Source organism: Sinohyriopsis cumingii, chromosome 11 (genome assembly GCF_028554795.1).
Source record: "Sinohyriopsis cumingii isolate HCF-2022 chromosome 11, ASM2855479v2, whole genome shotgun sequence".
In the NCBI taxonomy this organism is placed as follows: domain Eukaryota; kingdom Metazoa; phylum Mollusca; class Bivalvia; order Unionida; family Unionidae; genus Sinohyriopsis; species Sinohyriopsis cumingii.
This window is the reverse complement of record NC_142971.1, coordinates 91,744,490-91,766,694: the sequence shown is the minus strand read 5'-3', so window position 1 is coordinate 91,766,694 and position 22,205 is coordinate 91,744,490. Positions and strand designations below refer to the sequence as shown.

The 22,205-nt window shown below is 33.9% G+C and overlaps 1 protein-coding gene across 1 annotated transcript in view; it reads right to left on the bottom strand.

The window, feature by feature from the left end:
• The window catches only part of LOC149788994 (von Willebrand factor D and EGF domain-containing protein-like), a 63,382-nt gene that overhangs the window by 4,635 nt on the left and 36,542 nt on the right, over positions 1-22,205 (bottom strand). Inside the window, exons 9-19 of the mRNA XM_089975148.1 lie at positions 19,017-19,409; positions 18,079-18,161; positions 17,462-17,525; positions 11,745-11,927; positions 8,958-9,172; positions 6,968-7,250; positions 4,782-4,937; positions 3,815-3,989; positions 3,378-3,571; positions 2,563-2,805; positions 496-616 (exon numbers count right to left, since the gene is read on the bottom strand). Of these exons, the coding sequence (XP_089831274.1) occupies positions 496-616; positions 2,563-2,805; positions 3,378-3,571; positions 3,815-3,989; positions 4,782-4,937; positions 6,968-7,250; positions 8,958-9,172; positions 11,745-11,927; positions 17,462-17,525; positions 18,079-18,161; positions 19,017-19,409 (2,110 nt within the window). The remainder of the gene's footprint in view (positions 1-495; positions 617-2,562; positions 2,806-3,377; positions 3,572-3,814; positions 3,990-4,781; positions 4,938-6,967; positions 7,251-8,957; positions 9,173-11,744; positions 11,928-17,461; positions 17,526-18,078; positions 18,162-19,016; positions 19,410-22,205) is intronic.

Genomic DNA, 22,205 nt, shown 5'->3' with positions numbered 1-22,205 from the left:
AGCATCCAGTTGGATCTGGCTGGGTCGTGATAAAAATAAATGGTTAGCAACACAGATGGACAATGTCTGATCAACACTGTTGCCCGTTATATGGAGGGTGTACAAAGATAACGAGCGAAATTGCCGATGAAGAATGGGAACTCGGCTGATGGCGTCTATATCACCACGGCCCAAATGTATATTTATTAACACATCAATGAATCTGGAGGAGTTTACACTATAGTACTAAAAGTAGGCGAGCGTTAAGAAAACTAGGCTCTAGTGACCCTCTTTTGATATATGGTAGACAATTTAACTAATACATGTTTCCCACCAATATGCTTTGATTCTGAATGTCAAACATTGATCATGAAATCTAGCATTATCCGTTTTATGACATCTAGACTAGTCCTCATTAGACTTCAGATTTATGCCGTACACCCCGGGGACGAGGGCATTTCATGGCTTGCCGACTCTACAGCTCAGTGACTTTGAAATGCATGCCATTAAACTAACCTGTTTTCCATTTAGGTGACCACGCTTGACTGCTGATGACTGAAGCGCAGGCTTGACAGCTGTCGCTCGGATTGCTTTCACCATCAGCATAGCAATTGCCGTTGATAAAACAATGGCCAGCCTGAAATGATAAAAAGAAATCAACTTAACTAAAACAGAAAAAAATAATATTAAAAAGAATAATTATGCGGCAGTATATGTTTCGCATTCTCTCCCGCATTGTGCACTGACGTGTAATTCGTGTAACTGGAAAACGCGATTTGAAAATATGACATAAATTAATGGATAAAGAACCCTAGCCTAATATTTAGCAATAGCTGTTATTAAATGTTGTTTACCCTGCCCAAGAGTGTATATAGAATGGATGTGTTTTCACTTGTTGAAGAAATCGCAGAAGTGCTACTAAGCTTATGCTTTCTACTAAATTCCCCAAATCATATGTTTGTAATTGTATTTGACAGAGTTTCCTTAATTAACATGATTTCAAGTAAATCGCAGAATCCTTCAAAACAATGAACGTACAGGAAATGTTATATCGAGAGTATAATCAAGATCTTCAAATGATTTGACCCTATGGGGAAAAAAGACATTGAAAGTGAGTGGGTATAAAAGTCAGCCTAACCATCGCGTCATCCCAAATATGACATAACTATCTCTTAGTGTTCTGGACTAATGATCATCTGTAAAAACTGTGACTTTAAAATGACAGTGACACTCTCACCCACCCACCAGCTCCATCACACATACTTCGGCAGATGGAAGATGGGGATGCATGGATCTGAAATGACAATGTTTAATGAAGATATACTTCAGAGAACAATATTTCAAAGGCTTTGAGACTTATGACCGGAAAGATCTATACCTTCACCAATCTTTTGGGCCGGGTTCCGAACGACTCAACGTGTATATTTGTCCTTATACGAATTAGATGTGCCAGCAATAAATGTGGACATGAGCCATCTAAGTGTGCACGGATCGAACAGTCGATCACGCCCCAGAATACTAAAAAATCCTCAGACTCGGGCTAAACTCAAATTTCTGATATATGATTCGTCATTGATTTTAGCTGTAAAAATAAAAAGATAAGTCGCGTTTTTAAATCTCATACATTCCTGTAATAGTGAGAACAGACTATTACATCCGTATTTTAAAAATATTGAATTATGTATTTCATATCACATTTGACAGAAACTGGATCTTTTACCTCTCTGAATATTCCCGTTTGGGGTTATTTGTTTATCTGTTGTTTTTATCAAAAGTTTGATAAAATTCTGTTTAGTAATGTTTGACCATCTAAATGCTTTACAAAGTTCATTACAAAGCAGCAGAAAGCAAACAGAGCATGATCAGTGTTCTGGGAACGCTTGAAACACGATATTCGGAACTGTCAGATGCTTTCACTTGTTAGGAAATTAATGAAAATTACGGTAGATGATGTTTGGTATTTTTATTTACTGACTACACTGTGTACTTGTCCTAATGGTTATGTTTTCTACCTCTCAAACTACTTGTCTGAATTAATTTGAAAGATATTTGCTTGCCCACGATCTTATATAAAATTTACCATCGCGCCTCAATAATGTTTTAACGTTTTATATGGCTTGAGCGGATCGTTTATCATAGGTGTGACGCTGTTGGACCACTGACAACAGTTAATGAAAATATTATCTATGAAGTATATAACGATGAATCTTTGAAGACAAATGATTGTAGACTTGATGCAAGACCATAGGTACAAATCCAAGCGACACCTGATCCAAAGTGTCGAACAATTAAAGTTTAAGGCTCAATTCTCGAGAAATCAGGAACACTAACTGTCACTTCAGGATACTAAAATATGACAGCTGTCCATAAAGAAGATTGCTAAATGTAGCCACCGGTTTCGTGTGGATTTCTTGATTGAAGGGGAACTTGTAAAGACCTCGGCCTTCACCTTCGTCGACGCTGCCTCAGGGGAACTTATGTATACATATTGTATCGTTGCCATTATTTGTTTCGATGTTAGAAAATAAAATAGAGAAAATAATTTGTTTTGATGACAAATGGGAATAGACTTTAGATACTCACCTTTAAGACGAACCTCTCCTTTTCCATTTTAGTGCAGCGCTGATTATAGACAACCATCGACTGCCTTGTTCCAAAATTGTGTCCAAAGTTGCTCACGGATAAATTGTAAACAGTTGCCAGTTGCCTCTGGGTTGATTTTGATGGAACCTTGCATCTTACTGGACAAATTAACTCGAAAAGACTTACAAACTCTGCTCTGTGGATAACAGGCTCAAGAGAGATGACCGAACCATTTACATCTACCTGGTATGGAAAATATAATGTGAATTTTATGTTTTTCACAAGCTTTATCATTGTAGAAATAAAAATGATTAAATCTGGTTCGCATCTAGTAATATTTTTACAAACTTAATAGTATTGATTGTATGATATAAGAAGAAAATGTCCGACATCGACCACAAAAAAAAATCATCGAACCCTCACATATGCAAACACAATAGCAGAAAATGCTTAGGAGATAATAATCTTGCACTTACCACCCCCACCTCCCAATTTTTATTATTAATACAAACGATATATGCATGTATATAACAGGCGAGAAAGGCACTGGCTTAAGTTTATGTTACTCAGGATTTGAATGATATACTATGACCTGAAATTTCTGGATGATTTTAATAGGAAAGCCATGATGATATCTGGTTTTGACATTTTTTAAATCAGCTGAGCTCATTTCTTGGTGACGATAATTTATTTGATTGCATGACTGTTTTACATAAGTCTATTTATAGATGCAATGGCTCGCTGAGTTCTAAACTGATATGCGTATTGGAAATAAATTCATAATCCAAATTGGCTGAAATAGTATTTCTTTTTACCTGTGTCTCTTCTACTCTACATTCCAGAGATTGACTTCTGATGAAATCTTCTCCGTAAATAGAGAATCCAGAGCAGCAGTTATCCGTGGACGTGTCACACTGCCCGTCATTATACACGTCGTTCACAGGCGGGGGAGACATCACGTCAATGGAACAATCACTGGATGCAAATCCATGGTCACAGACACAAGCACCTGCACCAATCAAAATAAGGTTTAGTTCTTTTCATGATTCAATAGGAATTTTCCTTTCAAATTTATTTAAAGAATCAAATGGTTGATAAAAATAGGTAAGTAAATAAACAGTCCATGTAAAATCTCTCTCTCCCTCTCTGTATTCAAAACGTTCGTAATTGCGTGCATTTTGTCATATCATATATCGACGGTGAATCACAATGTATGTACAATTAATGATATAAACATGAAATGCTGTCGTACCGTTGTCACATCGTCCGTTGTTATTACATTGATTAGGACACGCATTTGCCAGGAATTCCTCCATTATGTTTGCATGATCCTTTTGAAATTTTTTGTCTCGAGAAATCTGTGTTTCAATACTACTTGTCCATGACCGTAGATGTGGGCTAGCCCAGCTGATGTCTCCGTTAGACATCTGTATGTAAAATAAATTGTAGGAAGCATTAAATCATGGCAATTGGCCAACTGCATGCACAAAGAAATTTCAATCTGATTAAATTAGATCTCCACTGTCCTACGTGAACATTTTGAATCTGACAGTGACCGCTTAAGGGTCATATTCTGGTGACCTTTGAATTAGCCAATAGAAATGCAGCTTTCACAACTTGAAGGTGAATAAACTAGTTCAGCATACATTGATGCTCTTCAGCTATACTGCTCAGCCTACCAAACGCGAAGGTATAAGACCTCATCTAATTGGCTGCTAAAGTTAGCGATTGAGGTAATATGATAGGCCACTAGAAAATAACCCATTAGCGGTCGCCCTTAGATCTTCATGTAGGACGCTGAAGATCTGATTTTAATCAGATTGAAATAAATTTTTACATTATATCTAAACTTGCTGTTCTTAACGAGGAGGAAACTATAACAATATGGGGAGATTGTTTCATTAATAGATAGCAAGAAATCCATGCAACCGGTTGTTTTAGTTTGCAACTCATTACAATTTAATTAAAATACTGGCCTAAAAGTGGACTCTAAAGAGGAAACATTTCTACTACATTTTCAATATATTCAGTGAATTTAAATATATATGGTCAATTTCAGTATATATAATCAAGATAAAAGTTTATTTGTCCAACCATCACAAAAATAATATATGTATATTTATTTAGCTGGACGTATATTTTGGCGAATGAAAAAAGGTAAAATCAGCCAAGATTTTGCGAGTCAATGTTTGTACAGCAATCCCTATTTTCCTTAGTACCTGGTAGTCTAGGGCACATTCGTGTATAGAATTGTTCAATATATTGATTGGAAGATCATTTTGCAGCTTGTAGTTCGGTGAAGCGGAAAAGAAGGCCGTACAAGCAGTCTCTGCATCCTCAAGAGATATGTTTCCAACACTTCGGCTGTGTCTTCTCTAGAATAATAAGGATAAATTGTAGTTTCAGATTTATTTATTAAGCTCTGTACAACAAGTTACATTAGGATATATCAGTAAATATTATAGACCAAATTCATACTCAAACGAAATTATTTTTCTTTGATCCAAAGACGATCCATTTGTTAAAATAGTCATCTCTGAAAATAAAGTACATCAATATTGACTTAATATTCACTTTCTTATTGTAATTATGCAATAGTCTTACATTAAAGGGTAATAAACGAATATACACAGAATATACACAGACTATACACAGAATATACACAGAATATACAAAGACAAGCGTGCATTTAACAGCTCGAAAAGCCAATAAAAAATGGTTGACAAACAAAGCTAGAACCTTTTGTGACTCAGACGTAATAACCACTAATATTAAGCCACATTATACTTTATTAAAAAAGTAGTTGGGTAAAAATTCTAAATTGAAATTTCGTTTATATTAATCATTATTTTCTACATTTTAAAGTTACAAAGTAAAATGATGATCGTGTTTTTTCTTAGCTGATAACTTTAACATGATTGTGTTACCACAAAATTCCACCCAGATAGCCCAGTTCGGCTTGTTTTCTTTTGGGGAAGTTACGGATTAAGAAAGCAGGATTACACTTTGTGCCGGGAAGGCTTTGAAAAATAAACTCTCGTTAGGGTTTATGCTCTCACTTTAAATATTACCATTACACCGCATATTTTAGCCCTTACACCGTGTATTTTAGCCCTCACACCGTGTATTTTAGCCCTCACACCGTGCATTTTTATGACATACTTCGAATGAGCACAGCAGAAACTATACATTGTAAATTAATTCAAACTGATACGGGTAACTTGACTACATAATGACAAGAATAAAAAGGGAAAAAATATTAAATAAACTTGCACTATAAAGAAAACTTTCTTTTAAAGAATTACTACAAGTTAACTGAAAATGACACAGATATCACAAACTTGTTGTAAAGCAACTACTAGCAGATCACACAAACAGATGTCTTCACACCATAGTAGTCATGTATCAAAACAATTGTGCTTATAATGATATAGGTAACATCAATTGTGCCAGTACACGTTTATGGGCTAAATTAAAAAGTGAATGTTTTGGATTTAGTCATTCAATATTAGCAAAATATTTTAGTGAATAAAACGTAAAATATTTAGCAACTATTTTTACTTGTAAGCAGGAAACAAGGTGTAATATAGGTACCACTAAGTTAGAATTAATTACAATGCATAGTTTGTGCTGTGTTCATTTGAAGTCATCAAACCAAATTACATGGTGTAATGACTAATTTCCGGAGGATCATTTTGATTCTTTATTAAAAGCGTTAACATGTATTTGAAGTACAGCATGCTTTAAGTCAGGCACAATGTGCCATTGAAATAATGAAAACACCTATCGGAATACCTTATTTCTTTTCAGTTAAGCTGAGGAAAAGAACTCGCATGTATATCGTCACCATTGAAAACTATATTCTCAACTACTTAAGTCCATAAAGAACAATATGGTAGCGGAAGGAAACAATTTCATAATCATTATTATTTCGGCCTTTACTTTTGTAACATATGAGTGCACTTCACTAGAGGCGAGTAAACAAACACATCAAAAATGGGTGTTCCTACAACAAATTTCGACATTATTTTATGACCTGAAAGTAATGGCCGCGCGATGTTCCGACCGTGACAACACATTTTGTACACTTAGCTTTCCATTGTCTCTGATAATAATGGGTGGGATGTGTACGGTTTTGCGGGCTATCCTGGACGTTTTGATAGGTTCTTGACATCCTTATATGCATGCATGATGCTATGTACCAGAAATCACCATTCTATTTACATTTAATATAGTCAGCCGATCCGTTCGACCACCCCACCCCACTCCCAAGTATTTTCACTCTGCTATATAGTTTTGCAAGACATTTTAAGTTATTATTTGTTCAACATTTTTTTCTTCCAGTGGCTTTGATAACATTCGATGTTGATGGTAGCAAACGATTGTTAGTATTGTGTTATTTTACTGGATATTGAATCTGTTGTGTAGCTCTTTTCACTCTTCTCTTCATTTCTTGGAACGACCGACTAGTAGGTCTACTGTCGTGATACGGGCATCTGACAACATCCTTCCCTTGGTGCGGATTTCTGGTGCATAACACCGATTCGTCCGGAGAGCATACACTACTGTTTATAAGGGATCTTGTTTGGGTGAAAGTAGCATTGGGACAGACACATAATAATCGCCCAATATCCCAAGTACCCGGATTATGGTTCGATTGAGTCAAAAAGCTCTCTGAGGCATTAGTTCTGAAAAATAAGAATAAAGAATCATAAAAATGTCTTGTGCTCGGAATAGGGCATGATGCAGTCAAAGACATTTTAATCATATAATGACTTTGACTGAGTTTATTCTGTCTTGGAAGTCGTCTCTTTTTAGCTGACTCTTTCAGTCCATTTCCATGACAGCGTGATATGCTTAATTCGTGTACAGAGAAATATAACATTTGTGTCATTGTTTTTAATGTCAGGGTTTTGAGAATTTACCCAAATTTAGAAATCAAATGCCATATATATATATATATATATATATATCTGTTCTTAACATCTATCTTTTCTTCCAGATAGCCATCGTTCTAATCCAGCATGAATATTTCTCAAAACTGTATTTTTGTCCAGGTGCCAATTCCTTTTGACATTGTCTATAAACATTTTATATCTCTAACCCAATATTAAAGGCTGTTCACTTCCTATCCGGCGTAACATCTAAAAATTACACATCTTATGTGCTATATAACTTAATTTTGAATACAGTTCCCCGCATACATTAAAACCTGTGATCGAAAGTAAACGCCCTTAAGCTACTATAAAATGCTATGACCCGTATGCATTATGACGTATGATCGGAAGTAAATGCCCTTAAGCTACTATAAAATGCTATGACCTGTATGAATTATGACGTGTGATCGGAAGTAAATGCCCTTAATACTATTACATAATGTCATGACCCATATAAATTAAGAGGCGTGATCGGAAGTAAACACCATTAAGCCTAATATTGAATACCACGACTCGTATGAGCTTCGTCGCAGATTTTGAAGGTTTGGTAACGTGGTATATAAAATGTCAATAGGAAAATTCACACGATAGGGAAGGGGCAGTTATCTTATATCAGTGTCCATATGTATGCGATAGTACTTCATGTTTATGCTTCATGGTTTTGTTTTTCTTCAGAATCGATGTAATTATACCTACTAATTTATCCATCGGTGAAATAATTCGATGACACGGTGAAATAATTCGAAGACGTTTTATTTTTCGCTTCGTTATTGATTATATCCCATCTAGTTGGTTTAGCACAAGTTCTCGATTAAAGATACAACTTAGAAAATGATGCTGAAACATAGCAGTTACTTTGATAAAAATTCACGCATTTGCCTAAGTCAAATATTGGTATAAATACACGTATTTGTCTAGATCAGATATTGGTATAAATACACGTATTTGTCTAAATCAAATATTGGTATAAATACACATATTTGTCTAAATCAGATATTGGTATAAATACACGTATTTGTCTAAATCAGATATTGGTAGAAATACACGTATTTGTCTAAATCAGATATTGGTAGAAATACACGTATTTGTCTAAATCAGATATTGGTATAAATACACGTATTTGTCTAAATCAGATATTGGTATAAATACACATATTTGTCTAAATCAGATATTGGTATAAATACACGTATTTGTCTAAATCAAATATTGGTATAAAAATGTACTTGTCTAACTAAAAGTTTGATGTAAATTCACGTACTTCTCGAAATCAAATTTTGGTATAAATACACGTACTTCTCTAAATCAAAACTTATCTGTTCATTTCATACTTCTTGAATTTTCATCGCAATTGTTGAAACTGCAAGTAAATAAGAATGAAGACGAGAGCGAATTTGTGTGAATGTGTCATCTTCCATCAAATATGCATACGTTAAGGTAAAATTATGTATGATTTCTTACTTCCAGGACAACGAGAAAGCATTGTTGTCTTGAGTAACTGTCTCGGTGTTTCTCATGACAAAGTCGTCATTCTGGTTATTATTGAATGATCCACACAGACCTTCAATTCTTTCTTCATCTTTCTTTGATAGATATATCGCCACGTTCATCGTATTTTTGTAAGTTGCATCTCTATGAATATTTATCTCCACACGAGTGCCAATTGGTAGAAATACCTGAAAGTGGTGATTATTTCTGATTAAATCTCATTATACCATAGATAATGCTGTAATCTACATTAATATTCAAAAGTATTTTTATACACACAGTTCTTTAACATGGAGTCTATTTTGTTCCACACGTACAAATACATTCATATATGCAAAGAGAAGGGGTTGTGTCTATTTTTGTTACACACACACACACACACACACACACACGCACACATGGAAAGAGAGGTGTATTTTTTTTCTCATACAAGCGTATTCATACAAAGTGAAAGAGGGTGGGGTACAGGTAGAGGTGCTCGGTATTACCGGCATACAGGTTTACTGCGGTATTTTTGCGTGGTACGTATCACAGTACTTTTTTGACTGTATTGGTACTTTTTTAGTTTCGGTCAGTAAGGTTTGTAAATTACCGAGTAATCTTGTTACGAATTTAATTATATTAGCTGCATGTCTTTATTGTTTATAAAAAAATAATTCCGAAAATAATGTTTTTCACAAATCAGTTATATTTCTCACAATTGATTTTGAATATTAAAAGTATAATTATATTTATGATCCTGTAATCACATGTTGGCACATGTCACGTGTGTCAAAATGGTTGCAACGGAGGTTTTGCAAAATATATTTGGGAAAATCCAAATTTTAGGGAAAAATCGGATTAAAAAGTATTTTTTTCTTCATACAAGCACATCAACACATACATACGGAGAGGATCTTATCGTGTTTTATACATACAAACAAATACACAGAGACGGAGGTAATATTTGCTTTTGTTTTCATAAATAGAAACGCATATGCACATTCAAAAAGGAGGAGGTATATCATAAGTACAAACAATTAAACATGTTTCCAAAAGGAAAGGGATTCGGGCATATACACACACATACAAAGAAAGTGATATATTTTTGTTTGATCCATACAAACACATGACCATACAAAGAGAGGAGTATTATTTTTGTTTTAATATACACAAAGATCTTTCACTGTATGTATGAGCTGGTATGAAGGCAATTATTGAGATAAAGCAATCATATATTGCTACCGTATTTTATATGCAATTGTGTGTTTGTATGAGAAAAAGTGTTGACTATAACACTTTCCACGTGTGACTGCATTTTTGGATGCATGAAAAACAAACCACAACCTACTCTCCGTTTGTATGTTAATGTATGAACTATTCTACAGACACTCTTGGTCTAAATTATCCTACAGACATTCTTAGTCTAAGTTATCTATCAATCTTAGTCTAAACTATCCATCAATCTTAGTCTAAACTAACCAACACTCTTAGTCTAAGCTATCCAACAGACACTCTTAGTCTAAACTATCCTACAGACACTCTTAGTCAAAACTATCATACACTCGTAGTCTAAACTATCCTACACTCTTAGTCCAAACTATCCTACACTCTTAGTCTAAACTATCATACACTCTTAGTCTAAACTATCCTACACTCTTAGTCCAAACTATCCTACACTCTTACTCTAAACTATCCTACAGACACTCTTAGTCTAAACTATCCTACATACACTCTTGGTCTAAACTATCCTACACTCTTAGTCTAAACTATCCTACACTCTTAATTTAAACTATCCTACATACACTCTTAGTCTAAACTATCCTACACTCTTAGTCTAAACTATCCTACACTCTTGGTATAAAGTATCCTACACTCTTAGTCTCAATTATCTTACACTCTTAGTCTAAACTATCCTACATTCTTGGTATAAAGTATCCTACACTCTTAGTCTCAACTATCTTACACTCTTAGTCTAAACTATCCTACACTCTTGGTATAAAGTATCATACACTCTTAGTCTCAACTATCTTACACTCTTAGTCTAAACTATCCTACACTCTTGGTCCTGGTTTGAAGTTTCCTACATACACTATTAGTCTACATACTCTATTAGTCTACATACACTATTAGTCTAAACCATCATAGATACACTCTTCATCTGCACTATCTTAATTGTGAGAAAATGCGCTTTTATTATTATGTATCTTTTAATTTCTCTGTCTGATTGTCTCTCTCTCTCTCTGTAATACCTTAATAATAGCATTGAATCATGCCACACATAAACATCACGTCATATTTATTACTTCTTACCATGTTTACTTGCAAAGTTGAAGCAATGTTTTAATTAAAGGTCAGTTTTATATATTCATATAAATATCATTTGAATTCCAACAAAGCCCCAAGTAAGATATCTGTAAGGTGAACTTTCCATAGAGTCCCGCAGTTACATGCGTAATCTTAAATTCCTATAGATCCCATAGTGAAATCAGCAATGATAAATTTCCAAATACACCTAAAGTGACATCATAATGTTAAGTTCACAACTTCCCTCATTAAGTGAAATATAACTCCTCACCTACCTCTTTTTCCTAAACAACCTTGCACCCAATCCGCCCCGTGTTCACCCCCACCCACCTTAACACCCATATCCTTCTACTTTCCTTCATACTGTTCCGAATCTTCCTCGCGTATCGTCTCCCGTAACTACATATAACCAATACAGCTTTGTGATTATTTCAACATAATCTATACATTTATCTTAATTGTCAAAACACTTACCTCGTATCGATATTCCGACCTTCGAACAACCGATAGTATACCATCTTTGCATGAAATGTAATTGATAAAAGGCCTCTGTCCATTGCATAATATGAAACCATACAAATCTCCACCAGCTCGAATGGTCACTGCACAAGCACAGGTTGCCCGGTTGTTGTTGCATTTCGCCACTTTCATTTGAACCTACAAAGCATTATAATAACGCTGATAAAATGCAGAAATTATCAAAACACGATTTTCATTTTTAAAAAATGGCTTTTTATTGAACCTTTGCGAAATCAGTCGGTGCATTCATGATTTTATCGATAATATGACAGTGAATCCAGATAATAAGATAAAATGTGCTTTTTCACTAGTTTTATAGAAAAATGTTCAGAGTTGTGTCCTCGCGATCTAGATGATTATATACTTTTGATTATGCTTGTTCCCATCAGATTAAGAGAGGAATTTTGAAAAAAAATCGAAATAAATAGCAAAAACATTTTCAGATAAAATTCATATTGAAGCCAAATTTGTTTCTCATTTATCGAACGTGAGGTCGATCAAGTTTAGCAGGTCCTTGAGTTATTCTTTTACACTTATTCATTTTTAGTTGTCGTTTTGGCGGATATCATGTAAATAGGATACTGAAGTTAATCCTGGCTAACACCATTAAAAACATCCTTCCTCCGGTTCTGTTCTGGAAGGGTTTGCCATCTAATTATACGAAACATAAGAGACAAATTTCAAATTCTCACAAATATAAGTCAAAGAAATAGAGTTTCCAATATGAAGAAGTAGCTATGGGTACAGATCTTTAAAATCTTTATTAAAATGTGTATTGCTCCAAAACTGTAATTAGTCTGCTTGATTGGATATTTATGAGACAAGGAGTCCAATTTAAAGAGACATAGAATCTGCTACATACATTTAGACTTGTATACCAATTCTTTAACTTTGCAACGAATGATGGTGTGCTGCTGAACTAATATTTGGATATGTTACACGTTTAAAAATGTAATTAAAACTCTTATCGCATTTTGAAGTTAGGAATCAAACTGTCATCTCTTACATTAGTATACATCAACTAGAAATTACGGGTGAATAATCAAGGGTTGACCTAAACAAAGCCTCTGGACTCTTCCAGATTGGTCACAAAAAATTAAAACCTTTGCTGAAAATATTTTTTAACAAAGGGATAAAACTCTGTTGTCTAATTAGAGATCAATTTCTCTACTGAGTTCTGTGTTCCAGATCTAGCAAGATAGCAAGGTTGTTTGTGGATGATACTTTTCACAGAACACCTCTTCGTCCGACATTTGACAGGCTCATAATAATATAAACATAATTTTGTAAAAATTAATGCATATGCATCTGACTGATTTATTAGCTTGAATCCCTCCAATGCTGACATTTTATTGATTTCAACCAGGCAAGCTGATTTTCCCTTTCTGATGTACTCTTTGTATAACATTATTTGGCTTCCTATACAACGTCACAGACACCTGGGACTAACTTTATGTTCTGGTGCAGAATAGGCGAATGATTTTATTAAATTGTTCAGAAAAACATCTTAATATTTACCTATGCTTTGCGTAGCGAAAAACATCTTTCAGTATAAAAACATCTAAACTCTATTCATTATCCATATGTCAAATGTTGTAATATAGCTGCTAAATCTGTGAGAATCTTTTCATAGAAGACCTGAAACAACTGGAAAAGTTCAAATGAAAACTCCACGAATCGTTACAGGTCTACTTATTCATTATTCTCTCGTTGTGCTGAACTAACTCACACCAGACTTCGGACTTATGGGACGTCTTTTTTCCTTCATCGTCGATTCTATCTCTCTCTCTCTCTCTCTCTTTGACGATATCCAAAATGCTTCAAATCTCTACTTTAAAAGAACCTAACAAACATTTCTCTTATCCTAACTGCGGGCTACAACCGTATTATTGTCAACGTCACCTTAAAGATCATACTCGATCTAAACATAGAAATGCATTCACCCCTATGATATCCGACCTTTACAGAGTAAACTTAGTTAACCCTTAGTTGTGTGAACGTGGTCACAATAAAGCAGATGTTCAACTGCTCATTTGTTTTATCTATCAAATCACTTGTTATATAACGCTTGATTTATCACTTAAAGTGAAGTCGAACTAAATAACAGTACAAACCGAGCTATATTCCTAAATATTCATAAATGTATTCATGAATCTAGACGCTGTATTGCATGTTGTTACAAGTACTCTATGTTATTGTCCATGCTTCGGGGTAAACGCGTGCCCTCCAGCAGTGAAACTAACAGCTAGACACTACCATACAATATTAGTAACGGTTGACTGTGCCTTGAGTAATCAGTGTCCTTCAGCAGTGAAACTCACAGCATACAATGTTAATAATAGTTCCTAGCATGGTTAATCCTGTATGGTAGTAGCTAGCTGTGAGTTTTGACACATGACTATACTGTCTCCCAGTTCTGAATAAACAATTTCGGCCAACAACCATCGTTGTCTTTAACATTACAAAGTGTCAAATGTGAACGAACACTAGAAAAATGGGCGCATTAAACCCCCAAAATTCTCAGAAACAGGATGTGCCCGTGAGTTGGAGAAAATGGGCACCAACTTATTCAACTGTATCTAACGGCATACGAAATCATCTCTCGAGGTGACAAAGCGCAAACATCAACATTCTTGCCCGATTTGAGTAGTACATCACTTTGCGGTTTGATCTAGTGGAGGAAACATTAAAGTTAAAAGTTGTTATGATGAGCCTCAAAGTCTATTGCAGCATCTCTGCAAGAATACTACATATGAATGATGTTTGTCCGTTTGTTTTGTTTGGTTTGTTTTCCTCCAGGACATCGAGGCTGAAATGAAACGCTAAATCAATTACATAATCGAGAACAAATCTTGGACACGTTCATTTCGTGATACAGTTTGATAAGGGATCGCTTACTTTGTGGGGTAAGCGTTGAAATAGCGCGAGGTAGGTCTCTAAGAGTTTAGAATCTAATATTGCACAAAGCTATTAACATTTACAGAACAAGCAATGTTTGTAAATCACAGCTTCCAAGTGATGAAGAGAAAATGTCTCACGTACCGAATCGTTCATTTAAACTGAAATTTTCACTGTACTGGAATGTTTACAGAATCCAGTCTGTCTCCGACAATACGATTAACATATCCAGATTCCTTGCAATTCAACAGGTACTTGACTCACAGTCCTGTTCAAGATGTGTGGAAAATATGGAAAACAGAAGCAAACACTTACCTTAAAATTATGTAGTGACTATCTTAGTTATGACATAGTATAACAGCTGTGTATTAGCAAACATTAATATCATATGAAAGGTGTCCGTCACAATTTATGTTCGATGTAGTCAAGCTATATAAAATCAACAAACACGTATGGCATTATTTATTGAAACTCTCATTCTGATGGAAATGCAACAGTAACGTAATGTCCGGCATTAATGTTTAAAATCGTACTAAATGGGAATATACATTTTAAATCTATGCTTGTTCTTATGTGACTGCTTACGCAAATTTATCACATCATCTGATTATTACTTCAAGTGAAAAGTAGTTATTTTATTTCTGCACTAGTTCCTTTCTACATTCATTTGCAATGCCGCTTATTATTCCATGAATTATGTTAGTTATGACGAATTTGCTGAGGTGGTTTAGTGTGGAAATTGGTTCGTCCTCATTTCATGGTCTTTAGGTCCTTTTATATATCATTTTTGGGATGACTGGTGAACCCCATTCTAATTACTGGATTTCCTTCTGCTCCAACCTGTCAATTAAAATAACCAATAATCAGTTTGAAATTAGCCCTTTATCGTCACACTTTATTTGGCAACCTTAATTTTAATAGATTTGATCATAAGAATACGAATTCTTAATTTCAGACGGCATGGTCCTTAGATCTGAATTAAAATATCAACATATTGTAAGCATAAAAGATCGTTGGTGTTTTTGTTCAAATATAAGACATATATACAACCAAAAAAACGAAGACTACAATATACAATTGTTACAGTTACATACTGTTGTCATCATTGCAAACATATACTATTTCATTAATTTTTCAAAACCAATGACGTCATAGTTTAATGGTGATAAATCGACTGTCTACCTCTTAAGTCAAAATATAAAACGACTGTGTACTAGTTACCGAATTACTGTGGAAGGTGATGTAACCATAGTTATAATTAAAATACAATATTGCAAGGTCATTGTTTACAATAATATATTTTAAAACTCGTTTAATCAACACCCCAAAAGTACTTGATGGCAACTTGGAGATTTTCTTTGCTTTTTAACGGCGCAAAGTCATAATTCATGCTTTTTATAAATACGAGAGTCGGATAGCAAGGGAAAAGATAACATGAAGCGAATAATGCTGAGATTAGAGAATCTGGCATTGAAATAGATGAAAGTATTAGGTGGTAGCCCAACAAACAATATATTTCGAATTGCTTGAATGATATTTCATACCATGTTTGTCTGGTATCTAAATTCACCATCCTGTTCACTAACAGCCTTCGTTTTCCCTCCTCAGATTCAGAGAAATGAATATAAACGTGATCGAATGTTGTTTTGCATACATTGTGCCCATATAGAATACCCTAAATATATCAAGATTTATTTAATGTATGAGTCGCAATATGAATCTCGAACGACAAGTATTTCTTCGTACTATAACATGACTTTAAGTTTCGTTTCCAAAAAAAATAATTTATATAAGTATCATGTATTAACGAATACATTTGCAATTAAGTTATAAAAAGGAAAATATATATAAATTATAATTTAAACATTGATAGCTATTATTTTCCAAGGATTGAACACTATTTTCCCGGAAGAAATTTAGTAATTGTTGACACCTTGAGTATAGATATGATAATAATAACAATGACTATCATGTGGCATATTATTTTTAGTGAACAAAGTAAAAATTAATGAAATAATAAGTGTTTTAGAAATGAACCAAGACAATACTGAATTCAGAGTAAAATTTGATGATATTTTAATTATATATGTATTACTATCATATAGTCAGTTTTCATGTGTTTCCCTTCTAAAATGGCTAAGCACGATGGAATGTCTATCAAAGATGCATAACCGATCTTCTTATCTGTGTTAAAACGAAAAAGAATATGTTAAATATGTTTGTCTATGTTCACATACCTGATTTGAATCCTACTAGACCTTGTTGCTATCTTCACTGAATAATTCGGAAGCAAAGTACTCGATAAGGCAGCAAGACGACGATGATAATTATACTGCATAAATAGAGACGCATTTTTTCCCGACCGAAATGCACAGTTTTGAATTGAGTGGAATGTGTTTATTTAGTTTTATGGTACGATGTGAGAAAAAATGCAGACAAAAAGGGACATGCTCAAATATACTTATTTGAAGGTCTTTATCTCATAACAAGGTCATGCCAACCCATTATTGCAGCTATTATAAAACGAGGAGTCCAATTTTGAGACATTCCTAGTCTGCACTCGCTTTCCCAAATGTTATAAACACTTGCTCTATCTCTCTTTCTCTCTCTCTCTCTCCATCTCTCTCTCTCTCTCTCTCTCTCTCACTGAAAAGAAAAGAACAGAACCATAAGAACAAGTCGCATGTCTTTTACATAGGTTTTATTTTTCTAAATAAAAATGCTAACGTAATATTGTGTTAAGGTTACCGAGCCATAGTTCAAAATAAACTCACCTCTTGCGGGAGGTACTTGTGCTTGTATAATATAAACTCTCCGTCATTTTGATTCTCATACAGTCTGAAATATTTTAAACAGGTAATATTATATCAAATATAAGATTGGCACTTGTGCATGTAGTAATTCCTTAAACAAGTGCATTAATTTAAATAAAAAATATATATTTATGTTTAAAGTAACGAAGCATGTGAGAAACCACCATACTTTAAAGGTACACCGAAACATTGTGCAAAGCATTTACATTTTTTGTTTTGTTTTACTATTTCTAATGAGTTATGTTTCATGGAGTAAGAATAATATAAGCTGCCTTGGAATTATATGCATGACACGTACATTGCACGATGGTGTATATTGTCAATTAATGTTGGTATTATTTCATCAGTTAAGTGACTTATTTTCTATCTGGACACATACACATTCATGCTTCTTGGCAGAATGATCCTACCAGGCAATATAAAACCAAGAAGAACGAAATATCGAATATATCTGTCAGCATAAAGAAACACAATCATTTTCACAATTCCTTTGCACTCATTTGCATATCTAAAACTGAAAATAAAGACTTCTGTCCACTTTAATGAAAATAATTCCTAAGATCTTGAAACCTACTTACCGACCGTCCGCTGATCTCATATGCGGGTCGATGTTTGCATAGCAAAATTTATGCTTCCATGTAGCGGTATCAAGCACCATAATCTAAAAGAAAGTTAATTCGGGTTTGATGTTTCGACGATTTTAGTAATATTATGAGTTTATTATATGATTTTGGCTCGTACCATTTATTTATTCCTGCTTAAACTTAAATTTGGAAGGATTTATCTTCCTCGGTTCTTTTTGCAGTAGTTTATAATTACATTTGTCAAAATTTCAATAAGTACCGTACAACTAGTGCTAAGCTGATGTGCCGTTAAACCTTACACCCATAAACTTTACAACCATTACTAATGTAGAATCATTTTGTGGCATTGTCAGAAAAAACAATGAAATTGTTGTATCCATAAATTTCTTTTGGAAAGGACTCAAATGCAAGATTCGTTTAATCATAATAAATAAAATAATGTCACGCGCAATGATATCACAAAACAGTGCCGTGTACTGATAAACAACAACAACAAATATTAGAACAAATCCCTGCTCTAGCCAAGATTTTGTTCACCCATTTTAGTTCCAGTTAATCATTGTAAAAGTTTATAGCAATCGATACATCTGGAAGTTTTGTGTGACAACTAACATACAGATTACCAAAATATCCGGAATGAATCGACTTTGGTAAAACTACTTTTGTATTATTTTCTAGAACCACAATCATTATTTTATTTACGGTCAATATAGGCGCTTATATAACTACGTTGTCACATGAAAACATATGTATCTATTTATGGAATGCATTTATATTCAGATTACTGAAACTCGGGATTGTTTTCCTTTTAATAACATAGCATCTTACATGCCTTATGTCAACTCTAAAATATTTCTAAAAGTGTCCCTTCTAGATGACAATGTACTTTCAAGGGATACACAAATGTAGATACAAACACAAATTTTGGATACCTGTACGTCGGGTAGTTGATAAGAACGCCATATCATATGGTCATTTGCACCTTTGTCTGTTCTTAGTCGCAATTGGAAGACACTTCTATGCATGTCATAAAACTGACTATCAATAGTTGTAACGGAAAAGGTAAAATTTCTATTCCAGTTTCTTTTCTGGTCCATCCAGTCCTTGTAACTATCACCAGAAAGTTCAACCCCACATAGGTGGTTTCCAATAACAGCAATATCTACACTAGAGCAATCGTGCGTCGTAGATGGATCGAACATAGCCAGGCCAAGCTTGCAGTTCGGCTCCCGGACAGGGTCCCATGCGCAGCCTATTGGGACAGTCGGACGAACTGTAATAGTTCCCTGGCCGCCCCTTTTTATTTCCAAATGAGGAGTTAATAACTGTAATAAAATCGAAACAATATCACTACTTGCAACATTCCTTCCTCTGACGCCTATTTTCTTATATCTTGGATTTATCTTCCAAATATTATAGTATTTTATTATCTGACTGTGCGGAAGTAAGAAAATTGAGGTCAGCTGTCCTACTTGACTTTTCGTTTTTCGCTGCAATTATTTAAAGTCACATATATTTAAGAAGCAAATAATGAAATTGTTGCTTAAGATGTTTAACTTTATTACTCTTGGAAAGCTATCGCAAAGTGATGCGTACATTGTCTTCCACATGTAATCTTCATTCGTGCTATCTTGCCATCAGTGCTTCAGACATTCAGTATCGCATCCATGCGTGGCCTAAATTATCTATTTTTTTATTATCAAATGCACTATATTTTCTGTTATCAAGTATGATAGTATGGTTGCCTATCATGTTTTAGAACGATTTTTTGCCATTTTGGTTGTCCGTTATCTGGACATTCACAAAATCATTTGTCATTTATTGCAAAGATAATGCATTCGATATTTGTCGTTATGTTCTTTCCGATGTAGTATAAAGGGATTTATATGAAACGTAATACCAACCGTCCCACTCCATTTCAGTCTAAGAATCAAAGCAGATTAGCGTGCAAAGGTTGTATCTACATTCATAATTGATATCAGTCTGGGAAAAAAAACGCCATACATACAGATTGCTGAGTTCTGATGGCGCTCACGCTACTGTAGAAATGCCAGTGACACACGTTTGGTTTGAAGAATCCCGTAGAAACTAATAAAGTTATTTTACTGGAATTAACAAACTGCAAAATATATGCACATTGTGCATCTAGAACCAGATACAGCCATTTTCCGTTAAACAAAATAAACACAAAGCTGATTTCAGGGCCACCTTAAGGTGATATTGAGCCCAAGATTAAAAATTCGATGCAGGTAGTACGTTGTTTCCGCAGATCATTCGGGAAGAAATTTGCGTTCATTTATTCTCAGCTAGTCTAGAGTGCAAAATGAATCTGCAATGATAAAAGCTACAGACGTACGGCCTGAATAAGCGTGTTTACATCAAACATATACATTGTAATCTCATTCCTTGAGAGAGTGTTGCTATGATCCAAACGTTTAATGTACAAAAACATGACGTAAAATAGGAATTTAGGCTAAAAATAAGCTGGTTTCCAAATGACGTCGTAAACAACCCAAGTACTGTTCCTCAACTAGAGGTTGAGATCATTTCTTGAACACAATCTGATTAGTCTTACTGATTTTGAGAATTTTCTACTTATGACAGACAATTTACATTTAAAAGATTTGTTTAAGATAATTTTGTATAAGTACACCAATCAACGAAACAATAAAAAGTCACACAATTTAAAGAAATCCAGGCAGTATTGGAAAATGGAAAAGACTGAAATGGTGTCTAATGCCAAGTAAGGTTAGCTAGAGCAATTGTGTTTAATGCATAAATTAATCAACAACAAAGCAACCCGAAACATTCATTTAATCAAACATTTATTCAGTATCTTAGATTAATTATATTTTGTTGGCCATTATATATATATATATATATATATATATATATATATATATATATATATATATATATATATATATATATATATATATATATATATATATATATCTTGTTCTGTATATCTGGCTTAATTTTTATTTGATTTAATTGACTTGTTTGATTGTTTTTTATTTATTTATTCCATTGCATGTTATTGTAATGTAATTTTATTTTACTGGAATTTGACATTTTCCAGAAATTATTTTAATCTGACTGTTTTTTCGTAAACACCTCTCATTAGAACTTTATATCTTAATATTGACATAGTTCCTGACCTTGATGCATAATTAGTAAGAGGTGAAGTAAACAACTTTTTAAATTTGTTTTATTCATTCTTAGTGTGGATTTATTGGGTGGAATCGAGGCTGTACTGGGTATTCGTGACTTTGTACAAATGAATAGCCTCTATTTCGAAATTCTGGTTTTGCCGGAATTGCTTAGTAGTCAGATATAACAGTGATGTATTGAGAAATAATTTTAGTTGGGGTTTTAAACACTTCGACGTCAAGCTGGTGTTTTTTTTTTCTGTTGTGAAGAGTTTGAGTTTAATATTGTAATTTTTCACCAAATCATTGGATTCTAAGAGATTAATTCTTTTCTTTTTGGGAATATTTAAGTGCTCATACATAATTCTTGGTCAAAGCCATTTATTGAAAATTTATTCGGAATTCAAACACCGGAATATTATTGTTTGTGGATCAAGAAAGAACTATAGGCACGTCAGTGCTATACTGCTGCAGTACACGTCATCGCCTTCCATTTTGCATTTTCGTCGGGACTCGAACTCAAATTCATTAGAACATTTTATTACTAGGACTTCTAGTTTTTAAATCTTGGATTATTTTGGATTATTTTTGAATTTTATTCTTAAGACCGTAAGTTCTTTTTTCCATTTTTACATTGTTTTTCCTTGTTACTGTTTATGAGAAACTAAACACGTAACAATATATATATATATATATATATATATATATATATATATATATATATATATATATATATATATATATATATATATATATATATATGCTTTGTTGAAAGGTAAGGCTCTCGATGTATACTCGTGACTCCATAGTAGCGATGTATTTAACTACGGCGCTCTGAAGGAAGCACTACTAAAACGGTATGAATTGACAGAACAACGTTTCCGGAAAATGTTTCGGTATAGTAAACATGAGAAGGGGGAAGCCTTTGGCCAATTGAATGTGCTAAGGTGAACAAAACGTTTGAGGGTT